We start from the raw sequence: 25,505 nt of genomic DNA, 5'->3' as shown, positions 1-25,505 counted from the left end.
TTCTTTCCAAGAGTAGTTCACTTTTTACCTTACTAACTCTCTGTTAAATTGGTATTAAGACTAGTGTTTTTGTGTAAACCTTTCCTGCAGCACCACCATGAGGCAAAGTTTTGAAGTTGCACACAAGAAAAATGATTGTCTGCAGTTGTCAAACAGGAGTTCATGGTAAATATAGGCTTTACCTCTGTGTTTTAACTAACTAGCACATGATCAGTTTGTTGTCTTTCACAGAGATGATCAAAAAAGCACAGAAGAGTCTGTCCTGTGGTCTGCAGCCACTGGTTCCACCAAACATGTGGAGAAGACAATGGGCTGATTGATAATGATGGTCTCTCCCCTGCAAGGACTGTTTAGAAATAGATTCTTTGAAATATATTTTATTTTCTCTTTTTTTAGGCCAGGGTCATGATACTCTAACTTTATGAGATTTTTATGAATAATATAAATTTTCTTATTATTTTCTTAGTGATGTTTGTATAATGCTTTTAAAAATTGTTAATAATGAGCTTAACATGAAAAAAGTGAGGGGATTTAGTCTTTTTTTAAATCCTAATACAAGTGTCCCAGATTACAAAGTGACCTGTACAAGATGATCAAATTCAGGCAGAATTTTCTTTTTTTGGCACAGAGAACACTAAAGGCTGTGTCATATCTCCTCTGAGTAGGTTATCTCTCCATTCTTTTTTCTGGTGTGCATGGCTAGAAAACATCTTAAGGATTACACAAATGTATAATATGTTGATCTAATATGTAAAGCATGTATTAGAATAAGTCTTGGAAGTAAAAATTGTAAAAAAAAGAAATATCCCAGATTAACTGAATTCACCCTATGGTACATCTGTCCATCCTGGGAGAGGGATCCCTCACATTTGGCGCTCCTTGAGACAAAATCATATTTTTTTTGACAGACTGATTTTCTTTTATGCAATGACACAACTCTTCTTTGGAATTATATGTTTTGGTCTGGCATCTTTTGAATTTAAGCAATAAAGCATGTTGTGCATCATGACAGCAGCTGTCTGCTGTAGATGAATAACAGTAATATTGTCCAGAAGAGGGCGATACATCCCCGGCTGCTTGTCTGCCTGGGCTGATTCAACCACCATGTCAATTCACCTAGAAGCCGCTGTGAAGCATTTAGCTGATGAGCAACCAGAGAGTGTTCTGATGAACCATTTAACAACCATTCCTTCTTTACGTACCACATCAAATTATTATTACATTTCATTTAGCGGACTATTGGAAGTTGCTTTGGAAAAACCGCAGATATAATAAACCACATACCAAACACATTAGACATAATAAACCGCACACATTATACATTATATACCAAATTCCAAACACATTATACACAATAAACCGCACACATCATACATTATATACAACATACCCATCAAATTATAAATAATAAACCACACATCAAACACATTATACATTATATACCACATACCACACACATTATACATTTTATACCACATACCACACACATTATACATACCACACACCATACACCACACACATTTTACATTGTATACCACATACCACCCTATACCACTAGAAAAATAAAGTAAAAGTCTGAAATTAAGTAGACATAAATATTGGATCATCAGACAACTATAGGAAGCTACTGTCTCTTTGGTGAAAGAAACAACTCAGACATCTGAAATGTGACAAAAGGCCAGAAACTACACACAGATCTAAAAAGACTGGCAACCACTAGTGGTTAATATTTAAGAATCAGTTTCTAATAACTATCAGATATTATTATATTAAACTACTGAAGTGAAAAACATATGATATGAAATACATACATAATTAATACCTCAACATTGTATAAGTACAGCACCTGAGGAAATGTATTTAGTTTTTGTCTCTCCAGACAACACTATTATGTGTGTTTATATGCTGAGCATTCATTTTAACATAAAGTTAAAGACATGAATTGTGTGGTCACAGCTTGTTTTGTGTGTTGCATTTTAAATCAATCGAGGGATAAAACCAGTTGATGAATTTTCTCTTGCTTCCATTAAAATGGATTTCATCACACAGTCGAATGTGCCTCAGGCTGGCACAGTGCTACCAATATTAGATTCAGTTCATCTTACCACCTGCAAACACAGGAAGGCTTTTGGAGAAACTGCCTGAATTGAAAGGAGATATACATGTATATACTTACTTAGAAAATTAAAATCTGACTTGGCCTGATGACTGATAGATACCTGACTAATAAAAGTCAAGTGTATGCAAGGTTGGAGCCAGTTCTTCAGTTAATGTCATTTTATATATTTTTATCTGGAAATATAGATAACTGTCTTAAACCCTTTTTAATCAACTAACACCCTTCAGGCTCATGCTGATCATATGTAACCCTGCTGAATATGTATGAGCACTCGGGTTCATGAGGTTTCTGTAGTTCATGACACTCACTGCAGCTTCATATACGACTGCTGATAGTGGCTGGAATCCTAAACACTGGTATTATATTCATTTTGTCATTTCATATTTACAAATAAATACTGTATATGAAATTTGTTAGCTTAAATTAAGTCATTCCTTTTTTGAAAATAACAATAATATTTTGTCAGTTCTTTAAAATAAAGGCTGTTTTTGCTGACCTTAATTATGTCACATCTCAGGAATATATGAGTTTCTATGTGTTGGAGTGTGTATGTGTGTGTGTTTGTGTGTGTGTATGTGTGTGTGTGTGTGTGTGTGTGTGTGTGTGTGTGTGTGTGTGTGTGTGTGTGTGTGTGTGTGTGTGTGTGCATGCCAATCCTCCTGTTACCTTAATCCCTGAGTGTAGCTCTGAGGTTAACAGGCCTCCTGCCAAGCATCAGCGACCTGACTCTCTGACTTGTATTCGGCTGCAGATGGGATTGGGGACAGGGCGCTGTGATCGTACATCTGCTATTAAAGGAACCCTAGACCAGCTAATCCAGTCAAATCCAACATGTCACTGCCTCAAACTCATCAGACAGACTATAACTATTAACCCTAAAGCCATGCAGACAGCGTCAGTCACAACAGTTTGACTTAGATTCCATATATGAACAAGAAAGAATGCTCATTAACTCACTCGATGTATTACAGCTTTACAGTTTATGTGTTGACTAATGAGGCCTTATTACCTTATTTCCATGTAAGCATGTTTTCCAAAAAATTAATAACTATAGAAAAATAACCAAGAAAAATAATAACTGAATATCTGCAAGGGCCTGTCTAAGAACAGAGCGCTTGCAGAGCATTGAGGCTGCATAATATCATAGGAGCAGCATTTCAGAATCATAAAACCTTTATTGTCATTGCCAGGGACCGAGCACAAAGATCAGAGAGCCACAGATAGTTTGATTTTGTTTTCATTCAAAAACAATGCAAAGGGATAAACTTCACAAATCTGGGCCAGTAAAAGGTAAATTAACCAAACTAGCCTCCAGTAACAGATGAAGACAAGTTAACAGCACCACAAAAAACATATATAGTGGCTGATCAAGCCACTCAATACACAAAAGGGGGATAGACTTAGACATACTAACATTGAAAACAAACTACAGCCACAACATAACATCCCAATATATGGCCATATAATATTAACAACAGAAAAATAATTAAACATAAATATCAAACAATAGTCAAAGATTAACAACTAACAAATCGAAATAAGGAAACAATGTCCATCCCCATCATTACAAGAGACATGGTGCAGTCCAATTAGTCCTTAAAGCCATTTAAGGTTGTCTGCTGCAGCTGGGTCTCCTCTGATGAATGGTCAGACGACTCCAGCAGCAACCCCCAGGAACTGGTCACTCAAGAAAACCCTGATTACCTATCACAGAAAAGAAGATATAAATAACTGAAGTATGTTGTATGAAACCAAAATCTGTGTGTCCAGTTATTTATCTGTGATGTGGGTGAATGTGCAAAGAGAAGCAAACTAGCAAATTAGGAATTAAGAAAGGTTAAAGTTACCTCCATGTTACTGACTTTCAAGTGTTTGGTTGCTGGTGCGGTCATCACAGTCATTAAAACATACTTATGAACTAAATTTAACAGAAACCGAGTTGGATATGAATTTAAAAAATTGAATCAGAATTGAATACGAATGTAAACTGAGTATTGGGACTGGTAACATGCAGTCTTCTTCTGTTTCTATCTAATTGGAACATTGACTTCGGCGTCACTGATGGAGGAATGAGCTGCACGGTAAACTCAACCCTCACCTCTCCTCTCACAGAGCGCGCACAAACACCCCCACACCCCACACAGCCGTGGGTGGAGGGACGACACGGACAGTATCAACAGACGCGTTTTAAGGTCGGTCAGCAATAAACAGACCCACGTGTCGGCCGGAGCAGCACCGGGCAGACAGCGCGTCCTGATGATGATGTGAGCGGGGATGAGTCCTGACACATCCGCAGAGTCAGCCGCTGCGCGCCGGCCGCTTCTGCGACGGAGCCACTCACACTCCGGCTGTGTGGAAAGTGTCGAGCCGCAGCAGCAGCAGAGTCTGAACACCTGGAACACATCTGGATAACATGTCTCTGCTCAAACAGCGGGGGAGGGAGCTCGAGCGTTTCGACGGACTGTCGCTCATCTACTGGTACGTGAAAAGTTGTGGCTGGAGACCCGGCGCTGACTAAACTTCCGTCATAGATCCGTGAGATAGAATCTGTCATTAACACGACTGGAGAGCTTCCTCTGACACTCTGGTGCTGTCGGTGGGAGGGAGGTGGACTCATAAAATCATGGAGTCTTTCCGATTCTCGTTTCCAGTTAACGCAAAGCTGACGTGATGTGTTTTTTCCTAGTTCAAGCGAAATTCCCTTCCATCTGAGTGAGTGTGTCATACAATTCATTTAATTGTGGCTTATTTCTGATAGTGGCTCACATAAACAATTTAGAATGCGCTGTTAATGCGTTTGTATTTGCCTAATTAAAAGATAAATACTCAACGATAAAATAGCACGTCAAAAACATCTTCAAATATATCTAGCAGAAAGTAAAACTCTAGTTTGATCAGAGCTCAGAGTGGCTGTGCTGCAGTGGACGCAGCATCTGTTTCAATATGTAAAACCCTGCACATTATGAACCCATGATATAACTGCATCAACCGAGCACTCAGGTGAAAATACACAGTTTGATTCAGTGGCATTTATAAAGTACATTGACAAAATAATTTAATAATACAGTGAAAATTTGTATTATTATTGGTATTATTGTTATAACCTTCATCACACACCATGACCTGAAATGCCAGATAGAAGATATACATTTACTATCTGCTAATCAACAGCCATGCTAATTGCTTCTGGTCAAGGAGAACACTGAGTTTTCCAGAAAATAATCGATCAAAAAAAGATCAGCTGTATGGATGCAGTGGGGTGTAGGCAGTTTGGAGAGGACGTGTTCATTTAGTGCTTGTGTTGTATGTCCAGAGGGGAGGAGTCAGTCAGATAATGTCGGTGCTGAGTGGACTGTTCAGGCCGGGTCAGATGGGAACACTTAAAGACGAGCTGAGGGGGTTTGACTCTCCCCATTTTTCCTCCAGCTGTCTCTCACACAAACGGCACCACCCTTAAAGTTTCCCTCATGATTCTTCTTTCCTCCCAGAAGTTACCCGAGCTCTGGGACTACTTTCTGATTTACGTCTCGGGAGCCCTAGAGTTCAATCCGGACTGCAGAGACATAGACCTGGGAATGTTTCCTCTCAGAATGAACCCCACCATTAAAGACAGGTAGGTGTGACTCAGGAACACACAAGGAGCAGAGGTTTGGAGAAAAGCTGAACAATCTTCTGAGAAAGGGCCGCTGACAGGAGAGAGTTCGGGTTGTGTGGGTTGACAGTTGTTTTTTGTCAAAGTCTTCTGAAAACTGTCTTTTATATGATTTTGATCAGTAAACTTTAGTGATATTGTGAAACGTGACGTCATTTGTGGTGAGCGCAAACAGATTCTTCTCAGACTAAGATGGAACTCTAACAACAAAAGTTCATTTTTTCGATAACTTTAGTCTAGTTTTCTAGTATGTTGCAGTTATGACAGAATATATTTCAAATCTATTCAGTAAATGAAAAGATTATAGACTCAAGCATCACTCATCCGTGTAAAGAAGCTTAACAAAAAAACAACTTTTAAAAGGCTTTGATTTAAGTAATTTATAATAATTTATTTATGTAGTCTGAAACATTCTACTGAAACATGGGTTTATTCTGAAGTTCCTGAGTGGCTAAGACTTTCTTTTTTTGTTAATAGAACTTTAATAAGTTAGGGATTTTCAAATGGTGGGCAAAAAGTGACTGATAGGCTTGGAAACCACTCTTTGTCAGCATGGATTATTTCAGAATTTTAGATGATGTAATGTGTACAAAAAGAAATGACTGCCCCGTTATTGTATTTGATTGAATAATTGTTTGGCTGTTGCTACTGAAGAGACCATTATTTATATTAATTAGGATTTTTTTTTTATAGACATACATTTTTGTCGTTGTAATTCATCAGCAAGGGTTCATTTTGTGGGGTCTGGAGTTTCCTGAATCCCATATAAGTTTTACCATGGTGTCCAAATGATTATCACAGATTTACAGACCACATATTCATGATCAGCAGTTGTATTTGAATTCATGCTAAAATCACAAATGTTGTATTATCCCATCCTGTGACTGATCTACATCCAGGTATGGATTTCGTCATCTTTGACCGCGCCCCACTGGTTTGGTTTGACAGCACCCTGAGTATCCAAGTGGTTAAAGGGGCTGGGTCTGAATATACAAGGCTATAAAAAGACATTTGTAATAATGCCCTCTTTATTTCCAGTAATAAAGTAAAGTAAAGTGCTTGCAGCAACTCAACAGTGTATTGATGTCATTTCAGTTGAGGGTTTCCAGCTGTTGTGTGTGTGTGTGTGTGTGTGTGTGTGTGTGTGTGTGTGTGTGTGTGTGTGTGTGTGTGTGTGTGTGTGTGTGTGTGTGTGTGTGTATGTTTAAGATTTGTAGAAATGACGTCGGATCATCCACTAACTAGACGGTTTTCAATCACTCATATATGCACTGCTCTGTCCAAACGGTATATATTCCGTTAACAGTGTTTTTACAAGTTCTATTTTACATCTTAATTTATCTTATCAACCATGACTGAGTAATGTAGTTGTGACTACTCGCTTGACATGTCTAAATGTTGACGGGCATAGCGGCTGCAAGATGTAGTTTGATTTTACCTAATTTGGTTCTTGTTTCATTATTCGTCCTTTTAAGTTTGAAGAGTGATTCGTGGAGCATGAATCTCACAGTGCGTCTGCCAGCCCAGATCGAACAGGATGTTCAGGTAGTGGGACAGATGCTGCACCGTTGAGTGTGAACAATGTTCTTTTTCTGTCTCTGTCTCTTCCACTTCTATTTTACATTTTGCTTATGGTACTTGATGCTTGGCTTTTATGTAAGTTGAAATATGCTCAGTTATAACACAATGAAAAGAGTAACTACAGTGTGCTGTTATTTTTCTATCAGGTGACATACTTTGTGGAATATATGTGTTGTGGAAGGACTTTTCAGTCCAAAAAAACACCTGCAGACGTTTACTTGCCTTCACTGAAGTCCGGTGGGTTGAGGGGGGCAGTAACGATAGGGTTGTTACAGCGTGCATTGCTAATGGGCTAAGAGCAGCAGTCCACAAAGCTGACCTATGTAACTGTCACTGTCCTAATCAGCAGTGCAGTTAAGCAGCCTCCCCTCTTCTCTGCTGCCAGGATCATTGTATCTATGAAAAAAGAGAAAAAGAGTAACTATTTCCCGAATGAGATGTCAGTCACACATCTTTAAATCTTTCAGGGAGAGAACTTGATGATCCAACATCTTCATGTGGGGCACCATGTTTCACCACATTTCCAACTAAGCAAAACAAAGACAGGGTGAGAGGGTTCTATTGCCTTCTTAAAGTGTGTTATGGTCTGAAATGCAAAATCAGTAACCAAATAGCCAAGAACAGTTGGACATCCTGTTTATTTATGTCCTGGTTATTGGTTGACAACATTTTTGTTAGTGATTACACCAGATATTTGAACAAATCTATACAGCGCTCACTTCGTCGTGATTGTAACGCTTCTCTGCAGACAGCCTCTCTCTTGTGCTGTTGGTAGATTGTAGATTAGAAATGTTTCCTTGTGATGCTGCCTCCTTCATCATACCTAATGTCATATGAGAATGTCATGTAATGTAATATATCCTCATTGATATGATCAGGTTCCCTTCTGGCATTTGGGTTAAATATGAAATTTGCCACACAGGTGCTTTTGCTTTTCATTTTGACACCAAATGCCAGTCCTGAACAGTAATTCTCTGCAAAAATCACTGTAGTATTTTTCTTTTAGGATCTCTAGGTATATTAGACCATGTAGGGGGAAGTTAGAAATCAATGAGCAGGCTGGGGTGACACAGGATTCTATATGATTTTTGCATCACTGTGACATTGATTCGGAATGTCAGGAATGTTTTTGTCTCATCATTATTATTTATCTGTCTGGTTCTTATTTGTGAGATGATTTGTAAGAAAATTGATTTTATGTTGGATATTAGAGATGAAAAATGACTCATTGTCAATTGATTATATTATACTTGACAACAATATTGATTGTTGTGCAGAATAAAGTAAAACCTGTTTCAATTTACTGATGATCATATACCAGTTTCTAGATGTGAATATGTCTGTATCACTGTTAACTGTATGTCTCTGGGTTTTGGGCTTTTGGTTAGAAAACAGAAGACAATTGAGGACATTAAGTTGGCTTCCAGGAACGTCTAAATAAAGCTTTCGCTACTTACTATTTTAAGGGGTTTATTGAGTTATTTAAGAAAAAAATCAATGAATTATGAAAATAATAAAAATATATGCAATCCTTTTACACATTGTGGTACTATGCTGTAAATTTTATAGCACTTTAAGTAAATTCCTATGATGTTCATGTTGATGGATTACATTACAGAAGATTTAGATTGCCTCAAGTCGACTTTTAATTAGAAAAAAAAGTAAACCAGTGGTTTTCTGGAAGATAATGTAAAACATATAGTCATCCTTTCTCTAAAACACTCAGGTAGCACATTGCTTATTTAACTTGGTGTCCTTGACACTGTGAAACTGACCACAGACTGTGACAGAGGCAGGTGTGACTGGATGCAGTCTGACAGGTTATTTACTCCACTCCTGTCCTGTGGAAATTAGGCCCCTGGTGGCAACAAATATCACTTGAGTTCTGCTGTGACAGAGGAAAACAATGTGCTCTTGTTAAGTCACTTTAGCTAAGCATCTCTCACCGCCTTATCTGGGACACTGTTATGTTAGTATCGAATAAATCTAATAAAATTAATTTTATTTTGAAAACACTCTCTCTCTCTACCTCATCCAGTTTGGGGCTGTCTGACCGAGGAGTCCCAAGGCTTATTAAAGACTTCAAGGTGGGGAAGTTAACCAGTTTGGGATAATTCAGGTGAATTTTCATGTGAATCATCTTCTTCGTCTTTTACAATTATTCAATTACATTACAGGCTCTTAACTGTTTCCGGCATTTCCTGTGAGCACACACTTAAGCTGCTTCCAGACACACAAACATGTCCTAATGAGAGCATACAGACTTTCTCTGGAGTTTCTCCTGCCAATCCTCTAATAAAAACCTGTAAGCTAGTGGGTGTTGTAGACGTTTCTAACCCAGGATAGATGGAGAATGATACAAACAAAAATAATACAAATATCTAACGTTAAAAAAGCGTTGCCATACATGTAGAAGACATGGACAAAGATACTCAGAGATGTATGTGTTGTTGTGAATGCAGTGGACCAAAGAATCTCCTGCTGCAGTGTTCATGTGTGAAAGGCAAACATGAACTCTGGAGAATGTTTGTAAATGTGGGCCTTGACTCTCTCCGGAGTTCATGTTTTAAAATGGCTCTTGTTTTCCACAATTGAAAAAAACATGGAAAAGCTGCAAAAATTAGATTTATGATAAATGTAAATTATTTTCTTACACTAGTGGCTTCAGTGATAAGGCTTCAGTGATGAGGGCTAACTTGATGGTTTAGTAAATGGATCAACATTTCATTTTCCCTTCTCTGATAAAGAGCAGGTCACATCCACTTCACAAAGCTTTCCTATAGGAAGTATCTGGAGATGTCTCCAACTCTGTCAGTGAGACAGTCAAAGACAAAATCTACACTGGCAGAAGCGACATACTCCTCCGGTTAATGAGAAACTGTGATGGAAAACAGCTTCAATACATGTCACTCCATGCAATTCTTTCAACATTACTTACATTCCCTTAATTCAGTGTACTCAGTAGTAGTATATTTTATTTCATCATTTATATTTTAGGTGTATGTTCGGAAGCATTTTGTATTCACTTGAAAAAAACTTTAGGAGATAATTATCTCGGAAATTCCAAGATAACTTTCCTAAAAAGAAATAAAATATATATATATATATTTTGGAATTCCTGCCCTAAGGTCATTAATGTGTAGCCTGGGTGCCAGACGAATTTAGCCCCGCCCACAACATTTGAGGTTGTGAAGTTCGGTCTGGCATCGCTCCGTTGGGGAGAAACTATGCCCGAACAGAAGCTGTTCGGACCAATCAAATTGTCAGGGCGGGCTTTATGTGATGATGGACAGATGATCAACAGTAACATAATCAACTTACGCTTATTAAGCGACCATCGGGGCCCTCCACACCCGACATTGAACGAAGCAAACAGCGGAGAATTTCTTGAAGATGGATGACAATAAATTAATAATTTAAGTGGAGAAGTACAGTGAGCTGTATGATCCTCAGCAAATATGAGACAAAAAAGACACATGTTGGGACGATGTTGCAGTTAATGTTGGGGCAACAAGTAAGCATATGCTTGAAAAAAATGATTAACTGCCGTTTTTCCTCATCGCTGGCCTCCTTCAGAGCCATGCCAGCGGAGCTCTGGAAGCGCAAGTCGGTCTAAAAATCCTGAGCGATTTCTGTCACCAGGCGCTGGAAGGGCGGGTTGCGGATCAGCAGTTCCGTAGATTTCTGGTAGCGACGGATCTCTCTCAGAGCCTCAGTACCGGGCCTGTAACGGTACCGGGCCGGTAGCGATGAGGCTTCTTAACGCCGCCGCCGGCCGGGGCTCTGCTTCCTGGGGGCTTTGCCTCCGGTGGATTTATGAGCGGCATTTGCAGCATTTCCATAGATTTATTTAGAGAGTGAATAAACTCGTGAAACAGAGGAGTCCGTCATGTAATCCATTGATTTCAACAATGTAACTGTATTCTGAATACCATCTACTTAAATTGTAACTGTAACGGAATACAGTTACTCATAATTTGTATTCTAAATACGTAACGCCGGTACATGTATTCGGTTACTCCCCAACACTGTCGCTTAACATACGTCACATACTACGTTGCTCTGATTGGTTGTAAGTCTATCCAATTGAGCGAAAAGGCATTTTTTTTCCTGGTTCGGTTGAAACACGCCCCATAATCACAGCCCAATGGAGCGGTATCAGACTCATATTCTGACTAGAATTATGAGTATGACAACGTCAGGCTAATTAATGTGTGTCTTCTATATGTGGCTGCACCTTCACAGCAAGTCGCAGTTGTCTATTTGATCTGTTAACGATTTATAAAACTAAGATTCGGTTCCAAAAATATTCAACAACCTTAATTTGACAAATAAATCAAGGTGTTGCACAATTTTTAAATAACAAAACAATTTAAAAACAACACATTTCATGATTATTTTTCACTGGGATAGCGTACTTGATAAAAGCGTTAAAATTGACAAAGAAAAAATTTATAAAACAAAATACGCATTCAGTTGTTTTTTTATGAAATTTTATCTTGGAATTTCCAATTTTTCAATTGAATGCAATACGCTTCTGTAGATTTTATCTGATTTTAGTTCATTTTATTTTATCTTTTATATTCAATTTTTATTTTGTTGCTTGTGTGGTTTTTCCAATATTTTTCCGCATGGCTAGAAGGGATCCTGTGTCCCAATCATTTCATTGCCATGAAATTAATCATTAGCTCCCACTTTTTGATAAACTAAACTTAGTTTGTACCGGGTTCAGTTTGGGCCCAGGTTCAGGTCTCTCTTACTAGACTACCCACCTTTAAGTCAAAACCTATTGACAAATATAAGCTTTGTTCAAACAATGATTTTGACAGTTAGCTCAACATTTTAGTGGCTCTTCCAGTAAAAGCCCCCAAAGTGACAGAACTGTAGTTTAAGCTAGGGTTGGTATTCCTAGAGAAGCTAGCAAGAAAAGGTGATACTTTGACCCCCTCCCATCATCCCTTTGGTCAAAGCTGTACCCCCAATGCAATGACTGATAATTGAAGCTGATTTGTCTGTGACTCACTCGCTGACAGTGGTTTACGTCTCCCCAGCTGAAGACTCCTGTCATGCACAGTGAGAGTATGGGCAGGTTGCACGTAGGCAGGCAGGCTTGTTATTACAGTCAGGTATGCTGGCAATCTTGTTTATTACATGGCGAACAAAAGCCACAGACAGATTTTTTCAGACAACTTTATTTATTGATGGCTTTTGGCAGCACACATGAATGAATTACCTTAATCCACTGTGTATACTGTGGCAAATGTTAACCTATGATGGCAATGAGATTTGTTGTCATATTTATCTGCAATTTCTATTAATCTAAAAAACAGCGTATCATTGAAGATGTAAATGACTACACCTTGCGACCTCTACCTGTTGTGCACACCTGGAAACACATAGTCTCTCCAATTCTGATCCTCTTTATCCTCTGTCAGACTGGATTAGGATCAGTGATGAACTTTTATCTTTAGGTCACTCCAGATTGTCAGAGGGGTTCAAGTCTGGGCTTTGGCTGGGGCCACTCGGTGACATCCGGAATCCTGTTCTAAAGCCGCTCGGTTGGGTGCCTTCGGTCACCCTGTGGAAAGGTTGAAACTATTTTTAAATGGTGTCCTTGGCAGTGCTATTCTTCCTTTAGGGATGTCTCTGTATTTGACTGCAATTGTTAGGAGTTTATATACTCCTGACCAGACTTGCTGCTAGAAATGTGATGCTTCAACCATAGAGTAATATGATGTAAGGGATCAGCACTATCTTTTATAAACGTCTGCTGGATGGAATGGGCTTATCTCTTGAGTAGATTCACCCATATCTGTAAAGGAATTTTCATGTTCGTTTTCACACGTTGATTTGTGGCTTTAAAAAAATATTTAGAAACTTGCACTTTTTGGCCATGACTCTATACCCAATAAGTGATAATGACAGTGAATGAAGTAAATGCCGAAGGGAATGTTTTCGCAAATGTAAAAAAATCAATAACTGAAATGTATTTTTTTGCGATTTTGATACTTACATGAGTAATTTGTAAAAGCCCCTTTGGGAGCAGTTACACTTCCAGTCTTCCTGGGTAAGTCTCTACAACGCGTACGCACCTGGATTTAGGCAGTTTATCCCATTCCTCCTGGCAGATCCTCTCAAGCTCCATCAGCTTGAATGTGACGTCTGTAGGTCTCTTCACAGATATTTCATGTAGTGTTGTTCTGAGCTTTTATTGGGCCGCTCAATGTCAATGTCAATTTTATTTATATAGCACATTTAAAAACAACTTGGTTGACCAAAGTGCTTTACAGGTGTATTGGTCAAAGGACAGTAAAAACGTAATACATTATAGTGCAAGCAATACTAGTAAAATACAATTACCAATGTAAAATGAAAAATAATAAAAAATAAAATATAAGAAATACGATAAGAAAAACAAAAGCAGCTGCGATGAAACATACTCAACTCGAGGAGAAAGCCTGGGAGAACAGGTGTGTTTTTAATAGTGATTTAAAGTGTGTTAACGACGGGGCAGATCTAATATGAAGTGGTTGGTTGTCCCAAAGGTTTGGGGCTGCTACTGCGAAGGTATTATCACCTCTGGTTACAAGTCTTGTCTGAGGTGTGTCAAGGAGCAGTTGAGTGGTTTTTTCAGGTTATTGTCCTACTGAGAGGTAGCCCCAGTCTGAAGTCATGTACAGTCTGGTATTCTTTAAGAACATATGTGTTCTCTTCTTGCCCTATATTACTGTAACAGAAGAACGGCTCATTGTTCATATATAAAAATAAAATCAAGCTGTTGTGAGTGACTGAAGATGACAGTCTATGGTACTTATTCATTAGTGCTGTGTAAGTGATGCATATGGTGCTTTAGTCAAGGTATTGGATGCTTCATTACCTTCTTGACAAAGGCTAGTCATGCTAGATCCAATCATTTTGGTCTCAAGCCACATCGATGGATTCCAACCTTGGGAGTCTTGACTGCTTTATCATTTTTTAATTTTTCCTCGGATATTTGCTTCAATACAGGGAATCCAAAGTCTTAGGCTGCAAAACTTAATTATTTCTGACATGCACTGTGAGCCTGATGATCACACTTATGTCATGATGATTCAGCACAGGTAATTTCCATGACGATCAAAAGGATATGTTGATTTAAGAGTTATTCATTTAGACTTGTTTTAATAACTGAGGTCCTTTTTCATGATAATGTTTAATGGAAACAGGCAGATAGCTAGCTACCTATAGATATTCTAATTTCCCAAATAAAGCACTAATTGGTCAATTGATTCACTAAAAAGGAGAAAAAGTCATAATTGAGAACAACAAGATGTTTATGACAGACAGTAACCATACCAATAAAATACCTGGCTAATATATCAGTCTCCACAACATACTTGAAAAATAGGCATTTGTAAGGCCATCTCAAATATCTTCTCACCAGCTCATTGAGATGGCTGCCTTTTGTTCCCAGGTATGTTTTTAAATCCAGACTGCTGCAGGGAAATGTTTCACGATGCACCTCAGATCTGGCCTGTAACCCTCTAAACTCCTATATTATAATCCCTTCTGTGGATGTCTCTTAGATTTAATAGACACTATGAGACTCAGCTCCATTCTTCCTTGTCAAGTAAAATCAATGATCAGTAATGGGATTTCAATTCACCCCTTATCGATCACCCATTCCCTCTGGTAATGATCGATTTGCTGCAAATAACTTCATTGGGTTGGATTTTCTCTCTACATCCTGAAGCAGAGTGCTGACTGGTTTTGCCTCCAGGGAAGTTTGCTAGTTGCTGATTTTTTCTCCTCTCCATCTCAAACTATTGATGTTTCTTTACTTAGCTGATAGACCTGCTGTGTCTGTTTAGGAGTGTCGGAGGCTTCAGACACTTTTCAGTTTCTTCGTTACAAGTGAGAGGATGTTAGTGGGCTGATGGTGTGTGCCCTAACAGTTGTAATTAGCTGAGATTGGCTCGGTGCCTCTCATGCAACTGAAGGCTAATTACGTGATTACGGAAGTCCTGGCTCATGAATTTCAGTGTCCATTTCGTCCAACGATTGTGGTAATTTATTTTTTACCTTTTCTAGTTCCTTTATATTTAGATGTAACCTCTTTCCATGAACTTGGAATGATTACTCAAGATATAAATACTGAAAAAAGAGACATATTTCCAACACAGTGCTCCGAGGATACAATATTTTGTAAAATCCTGATGTTGAGACTTAAACTTTAATCAGTTCAAGAACTTTATTCACAGCAGTCTGTGTTCTCCCTGTCTCTGTGTGTTTTGTTTTCTGGGACTCCAGCTTTTTCAAAACTTCCAAACACATTATGACCGTGTAAATGGTTGTTAGTTTGTATAGCTGCTGTAGACATGCACTGAACTTTGCAGATTCTCCGTATTTTCTCCGGAGAAGGTGCATGTGTGAACACAAATGTCCGAGTGAGATGCTTCGTAGTTTCTGCCTGGCCTCCTTGTATAAAGAATACGATGTGAGTACAGGGCAGGAGTTGGGGGTTGATTGTGCTTCTAACGTGCGACAGATGCAAAAAGACACCCAAAAAAAACCCAATATCTCCAAGTGAAAAAGCGTTGAACCACACATAGCAAACACAAACAAAGATTTCAAGAGAGTTAGTGGCAATAAGATCCGACCCTGGTGTCTGTCAGTTATAAATACATGACTTTCATAGTTCTGCCATACAAGCCAATAGCGTTTAACGTCATTGCGATGTAAAGGCTGAAAAACCTAGGGTGTACCCAGCCTCCATCACTTATAGCGTGGTGATACAACCACAAACACCTGAGTGGACGATGTTTATTAGACATCATCTTCCTAACCAAGATGTAGTCTGAAGAGATGTGTTTTAAATCTGGGGTGGAAGATGTATAGACTTTCTGCTGTCTTGATCTCAAGGGGTAGCTCGTTCCACCATTTTGGAGCCAGAACAGCAGACAGTCATGATATTAATGAGTGGTTAGCTCGCAATGAGGGAGCAACAAGCTGATTGGCCGATGCAGAGTGGAGAAGACAGGCTGGGGTGTAAGGTTTACCCATGTCCTCGATGAGGAATTGGTCGCTTAGTTCGAAGCACAGTACGCAAGTACTGTCCCTTTTTATAAAGGGACGTATTCTTCTGATGTTGTGCAGCATGTATCTACATGTTCGGGTTGTTGCAGCAATCTTGGTGGTAAGGGAGAGTTGACTGTCAAGTGTCTCACCTAGGTTCCTTGCCTTGAGGGACCCCAGTAGTGAGTGGACTAGGTTATGACACAGATTCCCTCCACGTTACTTGGTAAGTGCCTAGAAGGATGACCACAGGGGAGAGAGAGGCTGCTCTAGCAGTCTGAAGTGACAGCAAGGAGGGCAGTCTCAGTTGACAGTTGCCCAAAGTTACATAGGCAGCTATACATTAATGTATGTCTTCATGTGCTGTCATGTAAAAGTTGTTCTGCATTAAACATCTACAAAGCTCTTCAGCCTGTCGCTTTTCTGTTTATCACATTGCTTCTCCAGATGATCCGCTTATGTGTCAGTTTAAAAAATGTGCAGGTACTCACTTGAAATTAAATTGAGCAGACACAATCTAATTCATGTAACCTCCTCTTATCCTCTCTGTCCGGCTGGCTGTTTGACCTTTTCACTGTTTAACAATTTCTAGACATCCTTTTGGAGGAAAACAACATCTTTATGTTCTGTGTATTTTTATTTCTTCTAATCTTGTCCATCATGAGACAAACCTTTTAGCTCCAGGACCACAGTGTTGGTTGTCAACTTTTTTTCTACGTCATGCAAAGGTTTTAGCTTGGAGACTGTGTGGAAGTAAGTTGTTTCGTTCTATAATGGTAAAAAGTACATGAAAGCAAAGTTCTGATGTAAATATAATGTCATCAGATTGTAAACCCTCCACCGCCATGCCGAGAAAAACTCTTTGATTGGGTTTAGAAACAGAGAGTATGGTGGAAGGTGTAAACTGTGGATTGTTTTGAAACCAGTTCTGGATCAGAGCAGCACTGGAATGACACATTGTCCCAGATGACAATGCATCTGGTGCCTGTGGTTTACTGCTGTGACGATGTTCTGCAATCAGTCCAAAAATGTGAGAATGTGAGGTGTGTTGTAAGGGCCCTAATTGGCGTGACGGAGGAGGACCCCATTCTGTGTAATGGCAGCGCAAAGGGTGATGTTACCCCCAGGTTGCCCTGGGACATTGATTATAGCCCGTGGCCAATGATATTTCTGTCTCTCCTTCTTTTTTCCTCAGCACCCATCTGTAAAACTCTCTGAAATAGAGTGAAAGACAATATTGTGTAGTTCAGCATAGGTCTGGTATACAGTACATTTTTCTGTAAAATGGTAACGTATGCAGTATGCAACATCACAGTCCTAACGTGAACAATACATACCTCCACATACTCTTGTCGCAGCTGTTTGACCCTCTCTGAATTCCGCTCAAAAGGCACTCGATAAAGTTGTTTCATTTCAACCTGATGTCTTTTCAGGATGCGGGCCAGTGTTGACTGAGAGACCTGATGGACATTATTGAAAATGACCTGGTCATCGATAATGTTGGTTTGAATTTCTCTGAGCGTTATAGCATTATTGGCCAAAACCATGTTTATGATCTCTCTCTCTTGATCTTGCGTGAATATGGGCCCCCTTCCTCCTTGTCGTTCTGGACCCTCAATCCTATGTAGAACAGAATACATGTAACCTACTGTCAAATATCACAGGATGGGGTATCAAAAGTGCTTATACGGTGCATACAATAAGCAGCTGATGACTGTAACTGAAGACAGATTTTTTTTTTACCTGTTTTCTTGACAGATGCCACTGTATATCTGCTAAGATTTGGCTGAACTCTTAGTCCAGCCTCCCTCAGCGTCAATCCGTGGTTCACAACATGGTCGTCTAGTGTTGCGCGAATGTCATTAGATAAATTTGGTCCACTTCTTCTTTGAGCCCGCTCTCCCCCTGCTGCATGTCTTCCTCTTCCTTTTCCTCTTCCTCTTCCTCTTCCTCTTCCTCTTCCTCTTCCTCTTCCTCTTCCTCTTCCTCTTCCTCTTCCTCTTCCTCTTCCTCTTCCTCTTCCTCTTCCTCCACCTCCCCCTCGGCTTCTACATCTGGCACGGCCTCTGCCTCTTCCTCTTCCACCTTCTCCTCCTCCTTGGATTCCCCCTCTCACCCTCAGTCTTCTTCCTCTTCTGACTCTTTCCGTTTTGGTTGAAGCCAGGTGAACTCACTTGCTGCATTTTCATAGTGCTTAAACCTGATTGGTGTGTCTTCAATTAAGCAGTCATGTGTTTGTGCACCTGATGGTTGTGTTTAACCAATTGGCTCATAGGGGGAGTCATTTGACTGTCAGTGCTTTGGAATAAAAAGGAAGTGACATCATGATATCCTTCTGTGTCTAATGTATACAAGTGTGTTTGGTCTTTTGCAAATCACTGTGTGTATTGTTTTGCAAAAAGTGTGAAGCTGACATTGTGCTTATAGTGGTGCAGATCTGGGCCCATGTTCTGATCCTTGAATGTAAGGTTTTGATAATTGTGTAATACTTTTGATTTTAGTGTTTATGCAATCGGAAAAAAACTGTAAGCTTTCTGGGCCCAGCACAGGTGAATATGAGCATAGGGCTACAACATAATGTGAACAAAGATGAGTATAAGGACTTTCTCAATGTCCACAACAGTCGGACAGAGCTTCCAGTGTTTGGCTGCTGCTCACTGAGGCTGCAGCTGGTCTTCTCATCTATAGAGGGCAGCCTTGTAACTGGAAACACTTGTGATCTCCCATCAATGTAGTGTTTATCTTCTCTCTGTATTAACACACACAAACACACACAAACACACACACACACAAACACACACACACACACACAGACAGACATTAGCATTATGCATGCGCATGTGCGAGAAATCAAACAAGCCTGGACTCAAACACAGTGTGTGCGTGTGAGAGGACGCATGCCTGTGTGTCAGTGTGTGTGTGTGTGTGTGTGTGTGTGTGTGTGTGTGTGTGTGTGTGCGTGCGTGTGATCGAGTGCGGGCCTGTTTGATTTCTCAGTGTGGATTGGATAATCCCATAATCTGATAATGACCCACTGTGCAGATTTAGTGATTAAAGTTCTGAGGCAAATGGTTGTTGCCATGGCTGCCAGATAGAAAAAGAGAATAAATCTATGTGTGTGTGTGTGTGTGTGTGTGTTAGGTGAAAGTGTGTGTGGTTGGGGGGAATGTGAGTGAATGAACAATGGCTGTTGTAGCACAGAGTGGTACTGCAATGTGTACGGCCATCACATATACAGTAAAAGCACTTACGTGGGAAACATATATTCCGAACACATATTCATAGGTGTAAATAGGTCAATGTATTTTAGTCAGACAACTCACGTCAAATGTTTATTGCAACAGTAGAGCAGGTTTAGTGTTTGACGTCTAGGCTGTGACTAAGTCACTCCCCCCTATATGATTAAACAGGAATGATTGGAGTGATGAGCAAATACTTGTAAACCCCCATCGGAGCCCGGGTGGATGCTGGGTGTTGGAGGGGCTGAAGCAACTGGCAGCAAAACTGAGCAGGGCAAGCAAGGGAGTGATGGGAAATGTTCTCTGCTTAAATAGACAGCCTTATAGTACATATAGATGGTTGTGGAGAGTGAGGTATGTCACATGATTGGAGCAGCGCAGCTCGAGTTGGCTGCCTGAACTAGCGCGTCGCAGGCGTCGCTCCATATTTGCATGTTGATAATCGTTTCAATAATCATACGAGGATTATCTTCCTTTCATGTAGTTGCTTTGTTCAAAGACACTCCAGATTTAGGAAGTTTGTCGTGCAGAAGAGCAACTGAACTTTTTCATGATGTAGATATGTTTGTGTCGCAATTGTCTTCTGCGATGAAGGTGTTAATCTTTCCACTTCTGAGAATTAGAGCCGAAATCTCTCTTAGTTACAATTATTTCACATAGTTCTTTTTATCACACATATCATTCTCTTGGACTGATTTTAACCTTTGCTGTGAAACCAGAGCACAAAAGCTTAATAGATAGATGAACACACAAATACCCAGCCCAATGCTTTAGATAAAGTCTGTGAGCAAAAGCAATTAAAGCAGTGAAAAGAAAGTCTAACCACAACATCTTCATATTGTATTGACAAAACAAATCTTCCTATTGTGCAACAGCAGGCAAATACTCAACAAGCATTAGGTAGGCTACATAAAGATTTGTAAATAAATCTTTGAAGAAATAGGTCTGTCTGAATGAGAAAAGTCACCTGAACAGCTTGATGAAAGCATCAATGTTACGTGCTCCATGTCTTAAAAGGCTACAGACTCAGGTTTAGAATTACTTTACACTCTCTATTCTCTATATTTTCCGTCTTGCATTTGTCCCGAGTTCTATTTGAATAGGTAAATAGGTAGATGATTTTGCCTTTGGTCATCATTTACAAATTATCATATCAATATTAAAATGTTATAAGTGTGAAAGTTGTGTTTTCATCTTGTTCTGCTGCACCCACAATGAGTGCAAATCCATCATCCTTGAAAATTAGAGGGAATAAAATATGTTAAGTCTCTGGCAGCCCAAAGCATATACCAAAAAACTGAATGCTCGACCTTCATAGTAAAGTTGAAATGGCAACACCCTGCAGCCTTCTGCCTTTTTGGTTCAAGTTTAAAGCACCCTTCAGTTCTTCAAAGCTTCTTTGCAAGATGCTTTGAAGAACTGCTAAGCTTCTCTAGGTATTAGACTTAAAAAAAAGAAAATACAGGATTTCATATATTATGTAATCCATTGCCTGATCAAAGTAAACACAAGGCACCCAAATAAAATGCTCATTGAAGGAATTGAGGCGGCTTTCCCCAAGCATTTTACTGCGACACACACACACACACACACACACACACACTCCTGTAAGGACAGATAGAAATACACTGTGGAGAGCTTTAGACACAGTATGCTAGTCACCGCTACCATAAAGTTAACCGTCAGAAACAGGCTTGCTGTGTTTCACTAGCTTGCGTGACAGTTTGTAGCTAACTTTTGTTTGAGATAATTGTATGGTCGACTGCTCTGTAAATATATAGTCTGCCCGGTGAGGTAGTTGGAAGACATTTTGGTGCTTTTTCTTCTTTGCACAAATGGCAAATTTGTAGCAGTTTGAATACCTTCAATGTTTCTTGATGTTATATTTCTTGAACACAGTGATAATCTCTTGGCATTTTATTCTTCCTGCCTTTGAACCGGCACACTTTCTAGCCCTGATTCTGTCATCACAACCACTAATGTCATCATGTTAACTTGTCACTTGAGCTGAGAATGAGATCTTCAGTTGACTTCATCTTCTGTATGAATTGAGCTAAGTAGCAGTCTCATTGTTATCCACCTCGAGATTCATTTACATAATGCTGCCCTTTATTGATTTAGTTTTTTTGGGGGGGGTCTATTTTTTCTCTATTAAGACGTTGTGGGCAGAGATGGTTAGAAAGGCACAAAGTCTTGTTCTGGTGGAGGGTGGATTTAGACAAGAAACTACTGTTAATTTCCCTTTAGAAAATGACCTTAAGAAAGGTCTTCTAATCTTGACAAAGCAGGCTACGTATTGTAACCCAAACTATTATATTTCCCTAACCAAGATTTTGTTGTGCTTAAGCTAACCAAACCTTTACCAGAGCATTGTCACTTCATACACCAGTACATTTTTGTGTTTTGGTTTGGTTTATCTGTGGTGTATATCTGGTCACTAGAGTGGACAATATTTCAGGAAACACCTATGTATGGAGAAGTTTAGTTTTTGTCCAAGGACTTGTAGCTAGAATCAAAACCACCCTTCTGTCTGCACCAGCTGAGTGGATGGAGTGAAGGAGTTCCTCTGGCTGTCTGTGATGTACAGTCAGATGTCAGGATGTGTCAGTGAGCTGCTGGGGGAGTTACCTGTATTCTATTATTCATTCTGTCCTGGTGTTATTATTTCATGGAAGGACGGTTGGTGTGAAATTGTTACATTACTAAGATGATAAAATTCTGTTGTAAAATGTGTCACTCTACATAGACACATGCACGACTAGCTGTTCATGTTTGATGAGTGTGGGAAGTAATCACTAGTGGTGGTGTAAAAGGAAGTAACGGGTCCTGATGACATTTTGTTCCTCTATTCCCAGACTTCACATCAGGTTTTCATGCAATTTCCACAAACCACGTCCTTGTTGTGGTACATTTTCATGTACTCTATGCATTACCAATGAGACGATAGCAGTCACAACAATTTGGTAGCCAAGCTCCCATCTGTGTTCTCAAAGCCTGTCTCTGGAGTCGGTACAAGATCTCTGTGTTAGGCAAGAGGCTGGACCGCCTCCAGCTTCTTCTAATCTCAGCAACCGGGTAAACATCAGAAGGCCTGGCTTCAGATTAAGCATTTGTGTTTAGGTGGAAATTATTAAGAACAGCTTCAGCAGAACTGTAAATAATGGCTCATTTCATTTGAGAGATACAACAAGGTTGTTGTTTCAGGAGGTTGAGATCTGAGTCAAGATTCAACTTAAAATTTCGGAAAACCTCAGTGAAAATAACTTCCTGCTGCTTCTGGAAACCACAAGAGGAGTCGTGAGCTAAAACAATGAGGTAAAAGAGTTCAAAAAGTGTGTGTGTTATTGTCACTGTGTCCAAAACCTTTTTAAATTATACATACTCATTAGGGAAGATTAAAATGAATAAAAGAAGATCAAGTATTGTTTTTTCCTCAAGCATTATGACAATCACTTGCCATAAGTTTTACCGCCTGAAGAGATGATTTCAGTTATTGTACTTTCCCTTCAGCAAACACTGCATCTCAATACATTACATTTCATTTAGTTGATGCTTTTATCCAAAACAACTTATAATAAGTGCATTCAGCCATGAGGGTACAAACCCAGAACAACAAGAATCAAGAAAGTACAATTTCTTCACAAAAAAAGGTAAACTACAAAGTGCTATAAGTGCCATTTAAGTGCTACTTAATTGTTAGGCCGAAGCAGAGCTGAGTGAACGGGCTGGGATGTAACGTTTGATCTTGTCCTCTATGTAGACTTGAGGGCAGCCACTGGAAACCAGTGAAGTGAGCGGAGGAGAGTAGTGTGAGTGAATTTAGGCTGGTTAAAAATCAGTCGAGCTTCTGTATTCTGAAGGAGCTGCAAAGGTCGGATGGCACTAGCAGGTAGGCCTGCCAGGAGGGAGTTACAGTAGTCTAGGCGTGAGATGACCAGGGCCTGGACCAGAACCTGCACTGCCTTCTGAGTGAGAAGGGGGCGTATTCTCCTGATGTTGTACAGCATGAATCTACAGAAACGTGTTGTTACAGTAATGTTGGCAGTAAGGGAGAGTTGGCTTTCGAGTGTCACACCCAGGTCCAGCAGTCTGAGTGGGGGTTAACACGAAGTTGTCAAAGTTAATAGTCAGGTCGTGGGTGGGAGAGTCTTTCCCTGGGAGGAAAAGTAGTTCAGTCTTGTCAAGGTAAATTTTCAGGTGGTGTGCAGACACCCACTGAGAGATGTCAGTCAGACAGGCAGAGACAGGATTCGTTGGGTGTCATCAGCATAGCTATGGTAGGAAAAGCTATCTCCAAATTTTACCCCCCTTGATACACTGGATTGTCCCGTAGTGCACTTTTCATGATTTAGATGAACTTACAGAGAAGTATCACCAAGTCTGCTGTTCCGCTCAGCAGTACAGACCAGTTATCTTCTTTGAGGTCATTGCCTTGGTTCGAAACCCTCAAATCTACTATTTCTATTCCAGAAAAAAAAACTAACTGCAAAGTCCATAGTCCTATCAGATCCCAACTAAAATGAACTGAAACAGCATTATGGAATTAAATTGCATCTGATTCTGTTTTTATTAACATGATGAGAATATGCTTTTCATTTACATATTTGACAATTTTTAAATCAGTACGTATGAGTTGAATCAGACCTGATAGCTTCTAGCTCTGGAAACCAAAGCAAACCACCATCTCTGTGTAAAAGTACAGGCTGAGAAAAAATGTTAAATAGTAATGATACACTAAAATGTGCCTGCACGGTTCCAGAAATGTCATATAATCTGTGCTTAGTGTTTGGAGTAATTGAGTAGCCCTCTTATTCAGGCCTATATTTAGCACATCGTTGTGCCATATGGATTTGTGTGTATTATCCTCCGGCCATAAGCTTATCATCTCTTCATCAATGGGGACTCCTCATATCTGCTTGGCAGTCGATGTGAATCATGACAGGGAATATGCAGGGCCATTGTTAACAAGGAGGATCAGGCATTCAAGCTTTTCCACATAGACAGAGGCATGTTCCAAAGGTTGAAAGTGCCTCTAGGTTTTGCCAGGTATGTTTTCAACTGCTTCACTGTCACTTAGGTCATATGTACTAATGAATGTTTCCTGTGACAGCATGAAGGAGATTATTAGACTACGTTGAGCTGGTGCAGGCTGGTTTTCTAGGATATTTTAAAATATGCTAAGCTTGACAGTAAACATTTTTTTTACATGTGTTTGTACCAAATTATTGTTATTGTTCATGGACCTTCTCTTTCATCCAGAGTTATTGCACTTTGCATTAAAGCTTCCAGTTGTTTTATATTCTCAGTTTTTTCAGTAACTTTGAAATTCTACATTTTTCACTTTTTCTCACCAGCAGCTAATATTTATTCAACCACAGAACCCCTTAATGAAATCCCATCTACTCTTCATCCAGTATATTTAGCCTAAATGAATTTTGAAAAAATGTGAAAAGTTTTGTATTGTAGGTATTTGCAGCTATCACTGTTGACAGTGATTTTTAACGTGTTCCACCTCAAGTGATAAACACAGAGTTTATCGAATATCCTAATACACTTTATTTGACTCTTTTTAGATGATGTCACATGTTGGCTGTTGAGCTGTGATATGAACTGGGGGGATACCAATCCAAAGGTTGGGAAACTCCTTTTAAGTAGTTTGTTGAATCATTTTATGGGATCATGATAACTTCAGCAATTTGACTGAACTCCCCTAAATCAAAGAAAAACATGATGAAGAGACTTAACCAAATTTAGCAAATTCAAAAAAACATTGTCACTCACCTCTATGGGAACTTGTCTACCTTTTAAAATTGGCTCCAATAAAAACATTACATTTATCAAAAAGAATCAGCAGATTGTT

The 25,505-nt window shown here is 39.5% G+C and overlaps 1 protein-coding gene across 1 annotated transcript in view; it reads left to right on the top strand.

The window, feature by feature from the left end:
- The first annotated feature begins 4,532 nt into the window (after positions 1-4,532).
- The window catches only part of si:dkeyp-72e1.9 (syntaxin-binding protein 4), a 66,949-nt gene continuing 45,976 nt past the window's right edge, over positions 4,533-25,505 (top strand). Inside the window, exon 1 of the mRNA XM_061090476.1 lies at positions 4,533-4,597. Within this exon, the coding sequence (XP_060946459.1) occupies positions 4,533-4,597 (65 nt within the window). The remainder of the gene's footprint in view (positions 4,598-25,505) is intronic.

The sequence above is a fragment of the Limanda limanda genome, chromosome 17, assembly GCF_963576545.1.
Source record: "Limanda limanda chromosome 17, fLimLim1.1, whole genome shotgun sequence".
Classification (NCBI taxonomy): domain Eukaryota; kingdom Metazoa; phylum Chordata; class Actinopteri; order Pleuronectiformes; family Pleuronectidae; genus Limanda; species Limanda limanda.
The sequence above is the reverse complement of the archived record's forward strand: the minus strand, read 5'-3'. Positions and strand labels throughout refer to the sequence as shown.